This window comes from Diabrotica undecimpunctata, chromosome 3 (assembly GCF_040954645.1).
Source record: "Diabrotica undecimpunctata isolate CICGRU chromosome 3, icDiaUnde3, whole genome shotgun sequence".
In the NCBI taxonomy this organism is placed as follows: domain Eukaryota; kingdom Metazoa; phylum Arthropoda; class Insecta; order Coleoptera; family Chrysomelidae; genus Diabrotica; species Diabrotica undecimpunctata.
Genome location: NC_092805.1, coordinates 150,448,860 through 150,466,570, shown reverse-complemented (window position 1 = coordinate 150,466,570; position 17,711 = coordinate 150,448,860). Strand labels below are relative to the sequence as shown.

The window sequence follows — 17,711 nt, the reverse complement described above, 5'->3', positions numbered from 1 at the left end:
TCGTCCATTTTTGGACATCGGCCTCTCCCAACGCCTCAACACCTTCTGTCGATCTCTATCATAAGCAACATACTTTCAATTTGTTCAGATTACTCTTTGTATGTCATCTACCTATTTCATCTGTGGTCTTCCTCGTGATCGTCTTTGTAAGTTCTTCAGTTTTTTTCGAAAGATATTTGTAGGATCACTTTTTCTACATATTCTTTTAATGTCTAAATCTGTATGATTGCTGTGTTTTCAACTTCTGTTCTTATTGTTAAATCATTTGCAAATGCGAGATAAGGTAAGTGAAGGTTAGTTTTAGTGGCTAAGAGTGTAATTGTCCAACTTTATCCAACGATGTTAAAAATAGCAATGGTGACAGACCATCTCCTTGTCTAACTCCCGTATTTATGTCGAACGCTTCTGAGAGTGCTCTTATGAATTTAACTTTAACTGAATTTGTTAATGTTTGCTCTACGAGACTTATTGTTTAGTGATCCACCCCTTTTTCTTCTAGTATTGACAGGAGTATTTCTCGATCTATCGAGTCATAAGCCTTTTTAAAATCAACAAATGTGCATATTATAAATTTGCATCTTAATGCTCAGAGTCGGGTCTGAATCCGACTTGGTATTCGGCTAAAACGTTTTTCATAAAACATATTCATTAAAAAAACAAAAAACAAAAATTTTATGATGCACGATGCGTTAAAGAGCTTTTATCTTTAACAAGCTTTGTTGGACACCTGTTAGAATTTAAGCATGTAATTGAGCTCTATGAATCAACAACATGAAATGCCACAAGAAAAAAGTTTCTCAATAATTATAGGCCATCCGGTATACCCTGATGTTTTTATCGTTATGTACCAAAATGTATATTGAGTCAACAAACGTACCATCCAACTTTGTAAACATTATTGAGTTTCCATAAATAACTAATAATAAACCAACATGACATCTTTGACTTTTTTTCTCAAAGAAAACAACAGCAAACAAACAAGAGTGTTTTATATTGGTATAATAACAGAAATAATAGAAACCTTGTATAACCACTATTACAAATAACTTACTTCCTATATTGATTGACCTAAAAAATATTCGAGAGATGTTTCACAGCGCAATGATAATATTCATTTATTGATAGATTTTACGTTTGTTTGAGAAATAATTTTAGTTACAGAAATCAATAACTCAAAAAGACACAACAGTTAAGAAGTGGTGTGCTAATTTTATAAGCAGTCGTAAAGAAAAATGCTGTTGATCGTTTTGATTGCCCATTTTCTGCAATTGTTCAGTAAAAAATAAAAACTTATACAAATCCGTTTTGACCGGTTGTAAATTAAAGTTACTTAAGACCGTAGTGTCGAATACATCAATTAGAAGACAGTGTTCGCCATTTGGCAACGAAAAAGCTTTGCTTAAATATGTTGCATTTGCTATTTGTCGGTCATAAGGAACAAACCGTCAACGATTCAGATTGCTTGAAACTTTTCCAATAAGTGACTATGGATAACAAATGGATCCGTTCCTTCGCTTTGAAGGCAAATCAACAGTCAGCAGTGTTCATGTTTTACTACTAATAACGATTATTCTTTCTGTTTCGGCACTCATGTACATAATATAGCATTCTATTTTCCTAAAGCTTACATCTCAAGCCAAGTCATTTTTCAAGATCCCATATCATTAACCCTGTCTGTGTGTAGACTGAGGTCTGGCTATTAAATAACGAGACTGCGCGCGCAGAAGGCGTCCTAGAGGGGAAGAGTGGGAAACGAATGCAGCAGTGGATAGCTAGAAGTGTCTACTCTTTCAGTACGAAAACACGTTTTTGTCGCTGGAGTAGTATTTTTTACCATTGCCGATAACAATGTGTGACGAAAATCATGAGCAACGGATTAATGTGAAATTTCTCGTTAAATTAAAAAAAAAACTCCAACTGAGTGCTATAATTTGTTGATAGAGGCCTATGGTGAGAATTCTCTATCTCGTGCGAGTATTTTCGAATGGTATAAATGGTTTTCTGAAGGCCGAGAGAGCGCCGAAGATGACCAACGTCCAGGTCGACCTGTCTCTGTTTCAACTCCGCAAACAGTGACCAAAATAAGTGAAATTGTGCGCGGAGATCGTCGTATGAGCATTCCGATGATTGCTGAGACTGTAAACGCCGAGCAAAATTGTACATGACTAATTGAACATGAAGAAAGTCTGTGCAAAGTTGGTCCCAAAAAATTTGACCCCTGACCAAAAGCTCGTCCGTCAACAGATCTGCTCAGATTTTCTTAAGAGGTTACATGAAGAGCCTGAATTAACGGAAAACATCATCACTTGCGATGAAACCTGAAAATACGATGTTGAAACTAAGCGACAATCCATGCACTGAAAAACTCCTGCATTGTCAAGAATGAAAAAAGCAAGGATGTCGAAATTAAAATTTAATGCCATGCTAATTGTTTATTTTTTTCGATATTAACGGCATCGTGATGACTGAATGGGTTCCAGAGGGTCAAACTGTAAACCAAACTTACTATTTGAAAGTTTTGGCAACGCTGCGAGAGCGAGTTCGTAAGAAACGGCCGTAGTTGTGGAAAAGTAAGCCGTGGATCTTAATTAGCCGCTAGAAGCAGTCCAGTGCTCGATCACCCGCCGTACTCGCCTGATTTAGCACCCTGTGACTTTTTCCTGTTTCCGAAGATCAAGTCTGTCTTAAAAGGAATCCGGTTCGAGTCGATGGAAGAGATGAAGCGAAAAACGGCGGAGCTCCTAAAAGCTCTAACAAAAGAAGACTTTCAATTGCTTTGACCAATGGAAAAAACAAATGGAACGGTGTGTGGCGAGGGAAGGGGAATATATTGAAGTAGAGCATTCGATTGAAGAATAATTTTTAAAATAAAACTCTTTTTCATAAGCAGTCTCGTTATTAAATAGCCAGACCTCGTATTTAGAGAAATGCGTAATATTACCGATGACTATGCCTTATTTTCTCCCTTATAAATGATTTTGTCTGGGTATAAGTATGTCTTTATAAATGATTTTGTCTGGGTATAAGTATGTTAAAACTGTTATGAAATTAACCGCGTAATATAAAACAAAAGTTCAAATAACCACTAAAGGTGTATATATTGCCACTCAAATTCTAATTAGTCTGGCAATCGGTTATAAAAAGAACCGAACCCCCGATTTGATCTCATTTCTTAGTTTGTTAACACGATGGCCGCTGACGTCATTTAAAAGTTTTTTGAGTGCAGTTCAGTAGTAAAAAACCCACGTAAGTAGTAAGTTTAATTATTTCTTTGCCAATTAATTTAGAGGTAATATAAAGAAAGGTTTTTCTTTTATTCCCAGGATTTTTCAATCCCCAGCTATTTGAGGAGATGCCCTTGCTAAATATTTCGTCAAATTCTGCATTAACGTTTTCCTGCTGATTACAGTAAAAGGGGCTTTGAGCTTTCGGGGTTTTTATACATATTCTTCATAATATATGGTTTCCAAGGTTCAACGGCTTCTAAAGTGCGTTTGAACAATTTAAATAGACTATTTGTATTTTTTACGGTAAATTATTTAAGAGACAGATTTGGAATATGAAATACTCGCAGCTTCGAAACCTTCGTCAATAGATTGGCCTATCAGCAGATTAATTTGTAACATGCCGCATAATATCGAAAAACATATCGGCAAATTGTCATTGTCATAACATAGCCAAAACTTGGACATGGTACTAAAAGAAGAACATGAATAAATATTAAAACCGTTCTACTGACCTACTACATTTGTCAATCTCTCTCTAAAAATAATACCATGGAAACTGTAATCTTATTAACGTCTCGATTTTAAAATCATTATACTCTTGTCAAAATTATAAGGTCATACATCCTACCATTTGAACCACCGGGATACGTATCATACATAATAATAAATTACTTATCGTTTTACGTATGCAAAGTTTGATAAATAGTATTCTGATAAATTGAATACAGTTCTTCAAATTTTCCATACGTATGAAACTAGTTATTAGTTGATAGAGATAAACTAGTTATTGGAGTTTGCAATAAAGTTTATTAGTTGCAATAAATAATAAAATTCCACTTGTCAGTCATAAACAATTTTACTGCACGGATACCGGCAGATGTTTTATTAGATTTGCTTTTAGGTAATGAGATATTAAAAAACGGTTAAAATAACTTATCACATTGAGTACGGTGTGACTCCAATAATGTTGTCACTAATATTATCATAGACAAAAATACAGTGAGACAATAAAACTGATCAAAGGCAGACAAGCATATTTAGACGGTGTTTCTATAGTTACACAGTGATGCTTTTTCATCAGGATTTTATAAAGTAACCGTCTGGAGAGACTCTTGTAAAGTGTGTCTCTTTTTTACTCTTATATGCGCTCTAGAAAGACATGAGAAATATGGAAATACGTGCTTGGCGGAGGAAGGCTATGGATAGGGACGACTGGAGAGAAACTCTTGAGGAGGCGAGAACCCAAACAGGGTTTAAAAGCCAGAATGATGATAATGATGTGCCCAAGACCTAGACTAAGCATCCAGTTTCGCAGATAATCTGCAGATCTACCTGTCTCAGATGGTAGTTGTGATCATTTTTTCGAGAGGGAGACTAATTTTATGAATCTCGTTTAAGCTTTGTGCTCCTTCAAGGGTTATATTTTTATTGGAGTGAGCAAACGCCAATTAGCGTTCCCACCGCCATTTCTAGTACCAGTATTGGTTTTTGTAAGTTATTATTTAGCGGGTAGCTGTGCAATGAGATTGGGAAAGACAGAAAATCAATCTTCCCTTATCATTGTGGAATTATTGCGACTCATAAGGAGTATACGGGTGTGCTTACTTTTTATGTGTTTAGTGTTTGACAGTTTTCTATATGATTTTTAGTTCTGTATATTTTTGGTCATATTGTAGTTTGGTGGGTTTGGGTTGTTTGGTTTATGTGAGCGTTGTGTGGGGTAGGTAAAGTATGTATGTGTATGGATTGTGTTATTGTTGGTGTGTAGTGTATTTATGTGCGAAGTTGGATGGATGTGAAGTGAATGAGGGATTTTCATATCCGAGGATAGGTCGTAGGCTGGAATTTGTTAAGGAGTGTGTACGGGTTGTGTTGGTTTTATATTGTTGAGAGTGGCTGACTTCAATTTTTCTGTCACTCCTCATTCCATCCCAACTGAGGAAATTATTTGTCAAACTGAAGAAGCTTTCATCTTCCTTCCTATCAAGCCGAAGTTGCCAATAATTCTTTGTACTTCCAAACCCCCACCGTCAAATATCAGTCTTTCAGAAAAAACTTCATAATAACCCGATCCTATCATCCTTCCGGCCGAGAAAGGCTATGCCACCGTCATTATCAACTCTTTAAACTATTTCGACAAAATGTTCAAACTTCTCAATTCCACAGAATACAAACGCGTCCCAAACGATTTCATCAGTTATGTAGAAAAAAAGACCAAATCCATGGTAAATAAGTCTACTCTACCTCCAGACATAAAAAAATCTCTTATACCCAGAAAAAAATCAACCCGAATTCCAAGAATATACGCCCTGCCAAAAACCCATAACCCCAATGTCCCCTACGACTCATCGTCAGTGCATACGACTACCCCACTCAGAAATTGGCGAAACATCTTACCTTATCCTTACAACCATGAGCCGAAAACGCCTGGTCCTTCGTCAAAAAATCTTTTCATTTCATTGATCTTCCGAAAAACATTTCTATTTCACCTAGAATTTTCATTCTAAAATCATTTCTTTATCGTCAAATTAAAGGTGCCTCAATGGGATCCCCTCTCTCTCCCGTAATAGCTGATATCGACATGGAACATTACGAAAAAACAGCTCTGTCCTCATCAGAATGCTCAAAGTGCTCCAAAATGGGTGCCGAAACGAAATTTTCAACGCGGTTCTTCCCGAGAACTTGTAATTGTCATAATATATATTATATATTAAATAGGTCTTGATAAAAATATATCGTATATGAACTAGATCTAGAATATTTAAAAGCGCGTATTTTAAATTAGATTTGGCTTTTCATAATTAACCTATAATTAGGCACAAAATAATACTTCGCTGCCAAGGAAATACATGTTTTTCAACAGCTGCTGCACGCGTCTCGTTATATAGGTATCTTTGTTGGAGATTTAAAAACCAAAAATAGCCATCTAATTAAGGAACTCTGCAGTCTGTGTAAATTTTAAATATTATTTTGTTCATTGTTTTTGACTTCAAATTATATAAACGTTTAATATTCAGTATCTGCTACTTAGGTACGTCGTTCTGAAAGCCAAGCCATCCTTCAGAGTGGTCTTTGGATTTATAATTCAAACTCAGGCAAGAAAACAAAAAGATCGATCTATGGGTAAACAGTATTTCAAGAGATGGAACCTGGAAACTCGGTGCTACTCATTTCATTAGCACATAGCACAATATATAGATTTACTATTTAGTACTTTTGCAAATAGTTAAGTTATTTGTGGATTTAAATTTGGACTATCTCCAAATCACATGAAAAAATTCTACTCATATTTAAACGAAGGACCCGGAGGGGAATACTTCCACCTACTGGTGTAGGACACTATAGATGTCAGATGGTAAAGATGTGATGAATCTCATAAAAATATTAAAACTAAGGTGCACACGACATCTAACACGATTACAGCAGAACAACCCTCCAAATGTCACAAAAGACATGTATATCCATATTGTGAAACAAGGAAATGAATGAGGCCAGGAAAAAATGTACTTTAGAAAAACGAACCGTCACGAGGGCCTGGAGAAGATCATAGCAGAACATCAAAGAGTTGATCGAAAAATATAAAGAAATCAGGAAGCAGTTATTGTAAGATCATTACCTATGCAAAGAGATAAAAATAGGACGATTTGATAAACAGGTTTGACGAAGATACATGGGGTACGACTAAACTTTTAAAAAGAAAATAGAACTCACAAAATTACTATTAAAGAAAAAACGAAACGAAAGATGCTACTAAAATAGTTGCGACAAACTGATAATGATTGTCCACGGATAAGACTTGATGGAGAAAATACTTGGGAAGTTCGATGTTCAACTTTAGGACTAGTTGATGATTTTAACGATTCAAAACAAACTTAAGTCATACTACCTACTCATAGGATAAACACCGTTTGACAGGTGATAGATTTCTATACATTTGCTGTACTATATTTGAGAGGTATTAACTTGCCAATTTGATATGATTGACTATTGATTTAGTACATACTCCACAGATTAACTTGTGAAACATTTTAAACTTCTCTCTATTTTACTCTATATTTGTCAATACAGGTATTTTTATGTACAGAACTTTTTTAAGTATATAGTAGTATTAAGTATTATACTTAACGAAGTATCTTAATTGTAATTATTTGTTATTTGTTTGCTACGATAAATTTTAATGAACTAAATATTATATTTATAAGTGTAATATCATACCCTTATTCATGTGAAGAGATAGCAGTTTGAATTCGTCTAAAAAGAGTTTATTATCGTTAAAATTCTACAATATAAATTATTAACAATAATAACATAACTAAAATAACTTAACAAATTATACAAACCTAAAAAGAGAATCAAGAACAATGCTATTTCTTACGCCATTAAGTAATTTGACAATTGTACCATACAATTTACAATATGTCAATGTCAATAAAACTTAAACAGTCATACAACCTAAAACTTTAAATAACTAAAAATAACTAAGCCCTGCTGTTTCACTTAAAATAAACATAGGTTTACTTTTACAAACATAGGTTTACTTTTACATCCCCCTACCAAAAAGGTATGATAAACCATCTAAGTATATGGTTTATCACAAGGCATCAATTTTGAAATATGGAAATAATTCATATCATTCTTTTTGTATCCAATATCTACTTCATATAATGTATTTGAAATTTGTTTTTTTATTTGAAATGGACCTACTCTTACTTCGTTAAGTTTTTTTCTATTTAGTTTTGATTTATTTTCTACATATGCCCAATCTCCCTCTTTGAATTCATAGGATTTTCTATTTTTGTCATACAGTTTTTTATTATATTCATGATGTCGTATCGAATTTTTATAGGCTATTTCTTTATCTTTTGATACATTTGTTGTCTCACACAGTTCCTCGGGAACAATCGGATCTGCTTTTCCAAAAAGCAAATATTCTGGGCTATATCCGGTTACAGAATGATCTGTTTTATTGTATTCCTCTATACATTCTTCAGCTATTTTTGTCCATGCTCGAATTCTAGTTTCATTTTGTTTGCATCTTATTCTGTTAACTAATGTCTGATTAAGTCTTTCATTTAATCCATTCGAGAATGGACAGTCTACTGCTGTAAAAATTAATTGAATATTTAAATGTTTCATATGATTTCTAAATATTTTGGAATTAATTCCTGGATACTGATCTGTTAATAATGTTTTTATGGGGTGTTTATCTTGAATTTTGGCGATTAATTTTATGAAATCATCTGTGGTCTGATTTTTAGAAGTAACTGCAAACGCATATCTGGTGAAGTGATCTACAAGTAAGTGGAGGTATTTTTTTGTCGAACGATTGCCACCAAATCCTCCTATTGTATCTAAGGACATTATCTGAAAAGGTTCTTTTGCTGGACCCAATTGTGACAGAAGACCATATTTTGGACCGATTCTTGTTTTATTTTTACAGCAGATCTCGCATTTTTGACAGATATCCTTTGCTAGTGAATCTATATTCTTAATGTAGTAAAAATTTCTAATTTTGTTTGTTACTTTACCAGCACAAATATGACCATAAAATTTGTGAACTTTTGTTATTAACTCTTTTCCAAAATCTTTGGATAAAATTATTCTTTTTTCATTCTTCCTTAATTTATAAAATATATCTTGGTTCAAAATTGTTCCTCTCATTGTATCTATAACTTGTCGATTATTATTTTGGTCTTGTTTTATCTCAGTTAATGTGACTAGGTTTACTGTTCTTATGAATGTTTCTGCATTTTTCATATTTTCCAACACTGGGTTTCTAGAAAGGCAGTCTGCTTCTACATTTTCTTTTCCAGGTTCATATTTAATGTCGAAGTCAAATTGTGAAAGAAAATGTGTCATATCTCCTAATTCTTCATCTGGTCTTGTACGAAGTTCTCTTCCCTCAAGGGGTTTATGATCAGTAATAACGAGAAATTTTCTTCCCATTAGCCAGTATTGCCAAAATTTTATTGCTTCTTTAATTGCCAGGCATTCTAAAAAAAATAGCCTTTTTATTTTTTTGATATTTGTTCAATTTTTTTGAAAAGTATGCTACGGGTTTCATTTCTCCATCTCTTTGTTTTTGTTTCAGAACCGCACCAATTCCTAGAACACTAGCATCTGTATATATAGTTGTAGGAGCATTTGGGTTAAAAATGGCTAGTATAGGTTCAGAACAGAGGATATTCTTTGCCCTATCAAAAGCTGTTTGGCAGCTTAAAGACCAGTGGAATTTGATATCTTTTCTAAGTAAATTATGTAGTGGCTCTAATAACCTAGCTGAATCTTTTATATATTTGTGGTAAAAATTTACTTTTCCCAAAAACTGTCGTACTTTTTTTCTCGTGTCTGGTGCTGGAAAATCTCTGATCGATATTAAATTATCATGTAACGGACGAACTGAATTGTGTCCCACAATGTGTCCCAAATATTTAACCTCTTCTCTTGCAAAATTACATTTTAGAAGTTTGAGCCTAAATCCCTCTTCAATAATTGCTTTCATAAGTCTTTCTATATGGTCTAAGTGTTCTTCAAATGATAATGAGAATATTAAAATGTCATCTATGTAGTTTATACAAAATGAATTTAAATTATGCTTCCTGATAATATTACTTAAAATTCTTTGAAATATTGCGGGAGATGTTTTAAGCCCAAAAGGTAAGCATTTCCATTGCCAATGACCACTTTGGGTAACGAAGGCTGTCTTGTATTTATCTTTTATCCGAACTGGAATACACCAAAAAGCAGAATTTATATCTAAAGTAGTAAAGAACCTAGCATTCCTTGTTTTGGTCAAAATCTCGTCAATTAAAGGAAAAGGTTGGGGTTCAGGAATAATTAATTTGTTTAACTCACGAAAGTCAATGCACAATCTTGTTTTAGATCCTTCATCTTTTTTAAAAGCCAATGTAACAGGTGCTGCAAAAGGTGAAGATGATTCTTCTATTAAATTTGCTTTTAATAATTGTCCTATTTGAAATTCTATCTCTTTTTGGTCTTCTATCGAGCATCTATAGGGTCTTTTTGCAACAAATTTATGTTCTAAAAGTTTAATTTGAGCTTCATTATTTTGAACCTGCCCAATGTCAAATTTATGTTTTGCAAAAATATTGTCATATTTATTTAGTAATATTTCTATTTTATTTTTCTGATATGGCAATAAATGTTGTAATTTTGCTTCAAAAAGTTCTGTGGAAATTCCCTCATTAAAGTTTATGGAGTATTCTGTAATATTAATATTATAATTAAATTTTTCGATTTTTTCTTCAATTTTTCCGTATAATCTTTGATAAATCTCTAAATCAAAATCTTGTTTCATTTGAAAATTTAAAATAGAATCTAATCCGAGTAGAATATCGTACTCAAAATATTCATCATTAATTACAAAAAGATTAATATTTTTCTCAATTTTATTAATTTTCAGTTTTGCAATTAGTTTTCCTGTAAAATTTGTTCTGCCATTTATCGTTTTAAACATATTCCTATCTTCTTGAATATCTAATCCTAACTTTCTTGCCACCTTCGAATTCAGAAGAGTAACATTTGAGCCTGGGTCATAAACTCCACATAATTCTTTATTATTTAGGAATACTTTTAATTTGATCAATGGCAGCAAATCTAGTTTTTTTGTTCAGTTACTGTTTCATTTAATGTCTCCTGTATAGCAATATTATTAATATATTTAATATCATTTGATTTGTTTTCTTTTGTTACCTTTTTATCTTTTTGCTTTAAACGGCATATTGCCTCTGGATGAAACCTCCCAGGGAATCCTTTTCTATCACAATATTGACAAGTAGTTTTCTGTTCTTCTGGTATTATAGTAGATTTTTGATAAAAATTTGGTTTTGTCTCCAATTTATTCTTCTTTTTTATAACTAAACTTTCCAATTTTCGTAATTCACCTACCAATTTTTCCATTGTTGTAACGTCGGCTCTATTAATATTATCTTGTATATAAATTGGCAAATTTGTTACAATTAAATCAATTAGTATATCAATGGGAAAATCATTCTTTATATTTAGCAATAAATTTTCTTTACGAAACGCATAATCAACAATACTACCACCTATATACCTAAAAGAATAAGCTTGCCTATGATTATGCCAACCTGTTTCACAAAAACTATCTAAAAAATTAATTTTCCATACCTCAAAACTGTTATCTAAGCCTAATGTTATTATTTTTGATTCAAACCATTCTTTTGCTATTCCATCAAGAAACAAACGTAGAATCAAAATCTTGTCTTCATCAGCAACCACCTCACATCGCAAACATTCTGATTCGAAGGTCTTGAGCCATGAATTCATTGGAACATTATTTCCATCAAAATTTCGAAGTACAAAATCATCTTTTATTTTTTTTAAATTTTTCTTTTCAACTTTAGGTAAATTTGTGTCATTAAATTTCTGGAGCAACTCAGCAAATGATGGAAATTGTTCAGCTGTTTCTATCTTCTCATACACTGGTAATAAGGTCTGTTGTAAGTACTCACTTTGATAAACCACATCACCATCTGAATCAAAATAAATCTCCTTCAAATTGTCTTCTAATGCTATAGTACATGTTCTAAAGGATCCTCTTGTTTTCATAGATGCTAATATATTCTTCACTTTTTTCAGATGAAATAGTTCAGAATGATCAATTTGACTTTGTTTTTCAAAGGGGATTTCATAATAAAAACGGGACCCTGTTGGCTGCAGCCACTTAAATTTATATACATTTTTCTTACTATCACTACTGTTTGCTTCTATAGCCATGCAAATTCTCATTGATGTAAAATTCATTCTTAAATATCGTTTTATCCAAATAACGGCTTGGAAATTTATAGTTATCACTATATTTTTTTTTATCAGCTTAAGTTCTTGATTTATAAGTGTAATATCATACCCTTATTCATGTGAAGAGATAGCAGTTTGAATTCGTCTAAAAAGAGTTTATTATCGTTAAAATTCTACAATATAAATTATTAACAATAATAACATAACTAAAATAACTTAACAAATTATACAAACCTAAAAAGAGAATCAAGAACAATGCTATTTCTTACGCCATTAAGTAATTTGACAATTGTACCATACAATTTACAATATGTCAATGTCAATAAAACTTAAACAGTCATACAACCTAAAACTTTAAATAACTAAAAATAACTAAGCCCTGCTGTTTCACTTAAAATAAACATAGGTTTACTTTTACAAACATAGGTTTACTTTTACATATTTATTAGTAATTTTATATTTGCTTGCCCTAGACCTACAAGGCTGTTGTGCACTGTAAATAAAATACTTATATTTGCTATTTATTTTTAAAAAATAACTTTAAAATGTTCTTATATAACTCCAAAATTTTGTGGTTAATTTTTATAATTTGTAATTTTCTTTATACAAAAACCAAAACCCTTAGAAAAACACCAACGATAACCATCCTGAACCAAAACAGAATCGAAGAAATTCCCACAAGCATTTGTCAGCAGCTAAAGGTGGGTACACATATGCGAGCCGAACGGTATACGTACAGTACGCGTACAGATCCTTGAAAAATATTCTACATCGTACTAATCGCATACTTATCTCGATCCATGGAAAGCGACAAACCAACAACGAACACACATGTGCGAAATGATTCATTTTATTTATAATTTGGGTACTGATTTATGTTCCTGTTTTTGCTTGTTTAACAAAAATAAAATTATGTACAGTAATCATCGACGTATAAATAAAGATTTTATCTTTATTTATACGTCCATGACAATAATCAGTTTACTGTTTTCTCACGTCTCTCTAGGAAGGAACACGTCATTCACACAATGTCGATTTGATGACACAATAAAAATGTTCGCTGCGTCTAGTAAGCGCCGTCCAAACTGAAAGCCGAGCTTCCTTTGAAGTCGTGAAATAAACCGCAACAATTTGGTTCGCGACGAGTCACGATGAAACAGTACGCAAGCGGTTTTTTCTGCCGTACACATTAACGAATATAGCGTTCACAAACGGTTCGCGAACAGTTCTGCTCGCAAATGTGTACCCGCCTTAACATTCTTCCAAATATTATCAGCCAACGACCTTCTTGCAAATAACACTGACTCCCTAAAACTTTGCCCTCTCAGCAGTCAACCAGTATTCGAACGTATCAACCCATCGACAACCGCAACTTTCAGGAAAAACTGCATCAGACTGTATATCTATCACCATACACATCAGACAATTTCTTAATGTCACCAGTAAACCGAATCCCGCTTCCAAGCATTTTCAAACCAATGTCCACTAGTTATTGTGGGTGTGTAGAAAAAACGCCTTCACAAAAATATTGGGGATAACTTATGCCAAACTATATTTTCCTTTACCAAATTCATTTCAATTATTCCCCCGTTCCAATTGCAATCCAACATTTTTCGTCAGTCTTTACAACGTCTTCTGAAGCCAAGTTCGCCGAAAAACTCTTGATAGGTATCAGGATCAACCAAAAAGTATAGGAATTAATATATTTAATACGTGAGAATGTTATTCAATGAATGAAATAAAACTATTGTAATATAAAGTTCATGTAAAAATTGACTTATAACTCAATTATATTAGGTATATCAGGTACCAAATGTTGTTTTTTTTTTGACATATAGGGGCTATACTTTTTCAAGAACCCAACTTTCCACCTGTGTCTAGTTTCCATTTTCCAGGTACCAAATGTTATTAAAACACAAAACGCCTTATATTAGAATCTTTTCATCACACCACTTGACACTGTATAGTTGGTTGCCTAACTATAATCACATAATTTTCTCACCACAATTTCATCTCACATACATAATTTAAAACAATAACATTGATGGTTGATACTGCTATAATTTTATTTTTATTTCAACTTTCACAATTTTTAAACAACGTTGGCTTCTGTCTTAAATAGACATATATAGTTACACTGACTGCTCTGTCACAACTTCCATCATAACCTGTCAAGATTGTCATTTCAATCAGTTGCTTTAATAAAGTCCTCGTAGACATACCGTCTCAGGACTTGCAACTTAATGTAGAGTCATATGTCGCCATGCTACCAATCCAACGGTAACCTTACCATCTTAATTTTAAACTAGACATAATGTAAACTAAATTTCATTTAGTAATTTTTAAAGGATTTTTACCCCCATATTTAGTGGCTATTTCCATGTATCAACCTGTAAGTATGAACCACATTTTACATTAACCTTAGTCAAAACTTAAATTATTTCGTGTTCTTCTTAATTAAGTGGTTAAATACTTTTTAGGACACTGATGATGGAATACTTATTCCGAAAACGTTTTGTCAATTTAACATAGCCCAAAATAACAATAATCATATTTTTAGGTTATATATATATATATATATATATATATATATATATATATATATATATATATATATATATATATATGTATATATATATATATATATATATATATCCCTTCTAACGTGATATGTTTATCATACTATTTAATTGGTCCAAAAACACGATGTTCTGTCCTTGGTCACTACATAAGGCAAGAATTTAATTCCAAACACGCAACTTAGAAGCAAATATTTTGAGTAAAACTATGAGAATTATATATAATACCCAGACAGATTTTAAAAAGAAACATTCAGCACAAGGCTTCAATAGTTAAAATATATTTTTAAGGAACGTTATGTAACTAAATTACAATAAATTATACACTTTACAACAAACACGTGAAAATAAACATTGGTACAAAATACCGACGAACCAATTATCTGTATTAATGTTCGAGTTGGGTACACAAGAAAATTGCAAAGATATTTATTAAAATTAAAACGCACCCATAAAGTCTGTCACGCGCCTGTTGGTATACCACATCACCAAAACAATAGTAAATGTCACACATCCTGCGATATTTTATACAATTTTAGTTATCAGTATGTAAAAATATGTATATGTTGAGGTTAAAAATGAAAAAAATCAACCGTTTTATATTTCTTTGAAATTTGTGTCATTATTGATGATACGGCCCTAGTTGAGCTTCGATCTTAAAACTCTATTTCTACATTCAGTCATTCTTTGCAGCTCATTGCCACACCTATTTTCCTGGCACCCTTATCCATACAATCCATCCATCTCAATCTTGGTCTACCCCTTCGTCTAGATTATCTAACTATTGCCACATTGTCATGTCTACCTCGACTTCAATGAAATTCCATTATCATTTATTGGGCCTCATACTTCTCTGAATATTTTTCTCTCGAATATTAATGTATTAGAAATCTATATTAGAAAGTACAATGTCTAAAATCCATATATCAGCACTGAGAGTATCAAGGTTCTCTATATCACTATCTTTATTTTTCTTTTTAGAAAATGACTTCTAAGATGTTTGATAAGTTCATAAAAAGCTTCTGTTTCCTTGCGTTGTTCTTCAGTTTATTTCTTCCGATGTTGTTCGTGGTTTCTTCAATGTTAAAGTTTTGTCCCATGTTTCTAATGCTGTAGTCTGTCGCTGGTACTAGGAGCTTTGGTTTGATTTTGTTGGTCATTTGACCCATATCATCTGTTGCATTTGTGAATCAACAAAAATTTTCTTAGAATTATGAGCCATGCGTGTAACAATGTCCAATGATCTTCATGGCCCAATATCTAGGTAGATTTATTAAATATTGTACCTGGGTTATTCATTTCTGCAAATCTTATAAACTCTAGCACAATGTTAAAAAAGAGGCACACCAACACATCTTCCTGTCTCAGTCCAATATTGTTGTTAAATTTATGAGAATAGCTAATATACGACTTTTAACATTGTAATATTTACCAACCATATCAGCTTAACAGAAATTCTGAACTCTTGCAATATAACTTATTTCATATCATGACATCATAATGCTACTTTGAAATCTACAAACATTTTGATATTCGTCCAGAACATCTTCAGGCTATGGGCTCAGACCATTCAACCTATACCTAATTTACATATTACATTCTATCTTTACAGGTTTGTTAAAATTGTCATTGCAAATACCATTCGTTGATCAAGTAACGATTTAAAAGCGACAGCATTATGTAAAAAACCAAATGTGACGTTGCCAGTCATAAAATCAATTGTTCATTTAAAATTAAATTATCTTTGACTTTAATGTACTTCGACTTGTTTTAAAAATACTTCATTTTGTATGTAATTTTTCAATTTTTTACCGTGTGCAAATACGTATGTGTTTGGTAACATTCTTTTTTTTTATAAAGTAAACCCGGGAGGCTGGAAATACCCAGCATGCTTAAAAGGAGTTGTATAGAGATGTTAATGTATTCCCCGAGTTTATTAAAAATGCAACAACTACGCAAATACGTTACGTTGAATAGAATACAAATGACGCACGAATGGACGTCCATGAATATCAAAAGGACACATTACACAATATTATCATTAAAGCTTTATTTATTAGTTTACTATAACAATAGTAGAAGATTGGTCGATTATTGTCTAGTGGGTACATAACTTAATTGTTACCAATACCTTCTACGAGCACAAATACAAGAGAAGAGCCTAGTAGCAGAGAAAAGTAGCTGATAAAAGAGCGAGTGAGTGATTGAAAAATAAAGTAATAGCCAAGAAATATACCGAAGCAATTAAGCCATTGCTATAGCATTGATGAGCCACACACTAAAAGTATTTTTAAAAATAATTCACAAAAGAATATTTAATAAATTAGTAGAGGACATAAGCGCCACACAGTTTGGATTCAGAGGTGGACTGGGAACACGGGAAGCTTTGTTTGGTCTGAGTGTGTTAATGCAAAGATGTTTGGATGTAAACCAAGACCTCTACGCAGGTTTCATAGATTTTGAGAAGGCCTTCAATAAAGTCAGACACCAAAAGCTGTATGAAATCCTAAGAAGCAAAAACATCGACAGTCGCGACATTAACATCATATCCAGGTTGTACTGGGGACAAACAGCAAAAATCAAAGTTGATAATGAGTTAACCGAAGAAATTGAGATTCGTCGAGGTGTGCGTCAGGGTTGTGTGCTTTCTCCACTATTATTCAATATATATATATAGCGAAACAATATGTCAGGAAGCTCTCCTAGAGCAAAACATTGGTATGAACATTAACGGAGAGTTAATTAACAATATACGATACGCTGATGACACGCTAATAGTAACAGATAACCTAGCAAATTTACAGTTTTTGATGGAAAACATAAACACCCATACCAAAAAATATGGTCTAAAACTGAACATCAAAAAGACTAAATTCATGATTGTAACAAAGAAGCTATACACCAATGTGAATTTAACCATAAATAATCAGCCAGTTGAAAGAGTTACGTCCTACAAATATTTAGGGGTTTGCTTCACTGATACTAATGACCAGACAAGAGAAATCAAGAGGCGAATAGAGATAGCGAGACAATCGTTTGTCAAAATGAAAAAGTTCCTATGCCGCCGGGACATAAATATAAACTTAAGAACGAGAATGTTAAGGTGCTATGTTTTCTCCGTTCT

The 17,711-nt window shown here is 32.6% G+C and overlaps 2 protein-coding genes across 2 annotated transcripts in view; both read right to left on the bottom strand.

The window, feature by feature from the left end:
• LOC140437562 (facilitated trehalose transporter Tret1-like) overlaps positions 1-17,711 on the bottom strand; it is a 124,151-nt gene that overhangs the window by 68,972 nt on the left and 37,468 nt on the right. The gene's annotated exons all lie outside the window — the stretch shown is intronic.
• LOC140436224 (uncharacterized) lies at positions 10,545-12,424 on the bottom strand. The gene is made up of 2 exons (XM_072524922.1): positions 12,243-12,424; positions 10,545-12,153 (listed from the first exon to the last, which is right to left on the bottom strand). Exon 2 carries the CDS (start codon positions 12,012-12,014, stop codon positions 10,845-10,847), a length of 1,170 nt encoding a protein of 389 aa, XP_072381023.1. The 5' UTR covers positions 12,015-12,153; positions 12,243-12,424; the 3' UTR covers positions 10,545-10,844.